Raw genomic sequence first — 1,296 nt, 5'->3', positions numbered from 1 at the left:
TTGATATATTTCATATATATTGGGAAACTTTAGAAACAGCCATTTATTATTTGGATTAAATGTGTGATTTGTTCTGCAGTACAGAGTACACTTTTTAGGTTATAGCCAGTCTTCACATGAGCAGATTCATACCATTGCAATACACAGGAGTTCATAAATAAAATTCTACTCAAGTAGGCAGTAACTAGCAGGTTTCGAGTCAACAAAGTCTCAGTATTATTTAGTTCTCATCACCAAAGGTGAGTCTCTCGGATTTCGGCAATAATTTGACCAGCTCCTTGCAATGCCTGCATTGAAAGACATAAAAAATGTATTAATCTGAATGATAGGGGATTTCTCTAATTTCTGTGTGGTATGTTTACACTAACCAGCATCTCTGGAATTTGAAACCGATTAAGTACCAACAGAAAAAAACCTTGCTAGAGTCTGTACATATCCAAAACTCCTTGCCTACACGTATCTACTACTCAGGTATACAAATTCCAAAAAATTCACAATATTACCTTTAGCATATCAGCTGCTTCTTTCCTACGCTGTGCCATGTCCTCAGATTCAGTCAGAAGATCATCCAACAAGGATGACTTATACAGTTGTCCTACTAACTCGCTCTGAAGAGTGTCTTTTACATGATTAACCAAAAAATGCATCACTGCCTTTGGCACACTGCAAAACAAAACCAAATTATAAGACTTTGGCAAAAATTCTACTTTTAAAAATTTGGGCTTAGATGCTAAACTCAAATAATTTGATTAATGGAATAATCACCCTTCATATTTTTTCTTAATTACAATCAAATATTAGAAGCCATAGTTCTTGGTATTTTAACTTCTTTCATCTCATCTATCATTATCCCTTATGTCAAAACTTTGCATTACTCGAAATAGCCAAAAAGTGGGAAAAACCTAAACATCTATCTACTAACAAATGGATAAACAGAATATTATATATGTACATAGCCATGTGTCACTTAACTGAGATACACTCTGAGAAATGTGTTAGGCCATTCTGTTTTTGTGTGAACAATGTAGAATACTTAACACAAACCTAAATGGTCTAATATACTACATACCTAGGCCTGTTGCTCCTGGCTACAAACCTATACAGCAGGTTACTGTACTGGACATTGTAGGCAACTGTAACACAGTGTTAAGTATTTTTATATCTGAACATAGAAAAGGTATGGTATTATCACTGTCACATGTGGTCCATTTTTTGACTGAATCATCATTACATAGAGCATGTGACAATACCGATCCCAGCTACAATATGAATGAACCTTAAAAAATAAGTAAAAAA

At 34.2% G+C, this 1,296-nt stretch overlaps 1 protein-coding gene across 1 annotated transcript in view; it reads right to left on the bottom strand.

Annotated features, from left to right (window-relative positions):
• Positions 1–1,296, bottom strand: part of DNM1L (dynamin 1 like) — a 54,970-nt gene continuing 53,674 nt past the window's right edge. The window contains exons 19-20 of the mRNA XM_023514713.1: positions 504–663; positions 1–287 (exon numbers count right to left, since the gene is read on the bottom strand). Of these exons, the coding sequence (XP_023370481.1) occupies positions 231–287; positions 504–663 (217 nt within the window). The 3' untranslated portion in view covers positions 1–230. The remainder of the gene's footprint in view (positions 288–503; positions 664–1,296) is intronic.

The sequence above is a fragment of the Otolemur garnettii genome, unplaced genomic scaffold (genome assembly GCF_000181295.1).
Source record: "Otolemur garnettii isolate 467f Iridium unplaced genomic scaffold, OtoGar3 scaffold00057, whole genome shotgun sequence".
NCBI classification, from domain to species: domain Eukaryota; kingdom Metazoa; phylum Chordata; class Mammalia; order Primates; family Galagidae; genus Otolemur; species Otolemur garnettii.
Note: the sequence above shows the minus strand (reverse complement) of the source record. Positions and strands in the feature narration are given on the sequence as shown.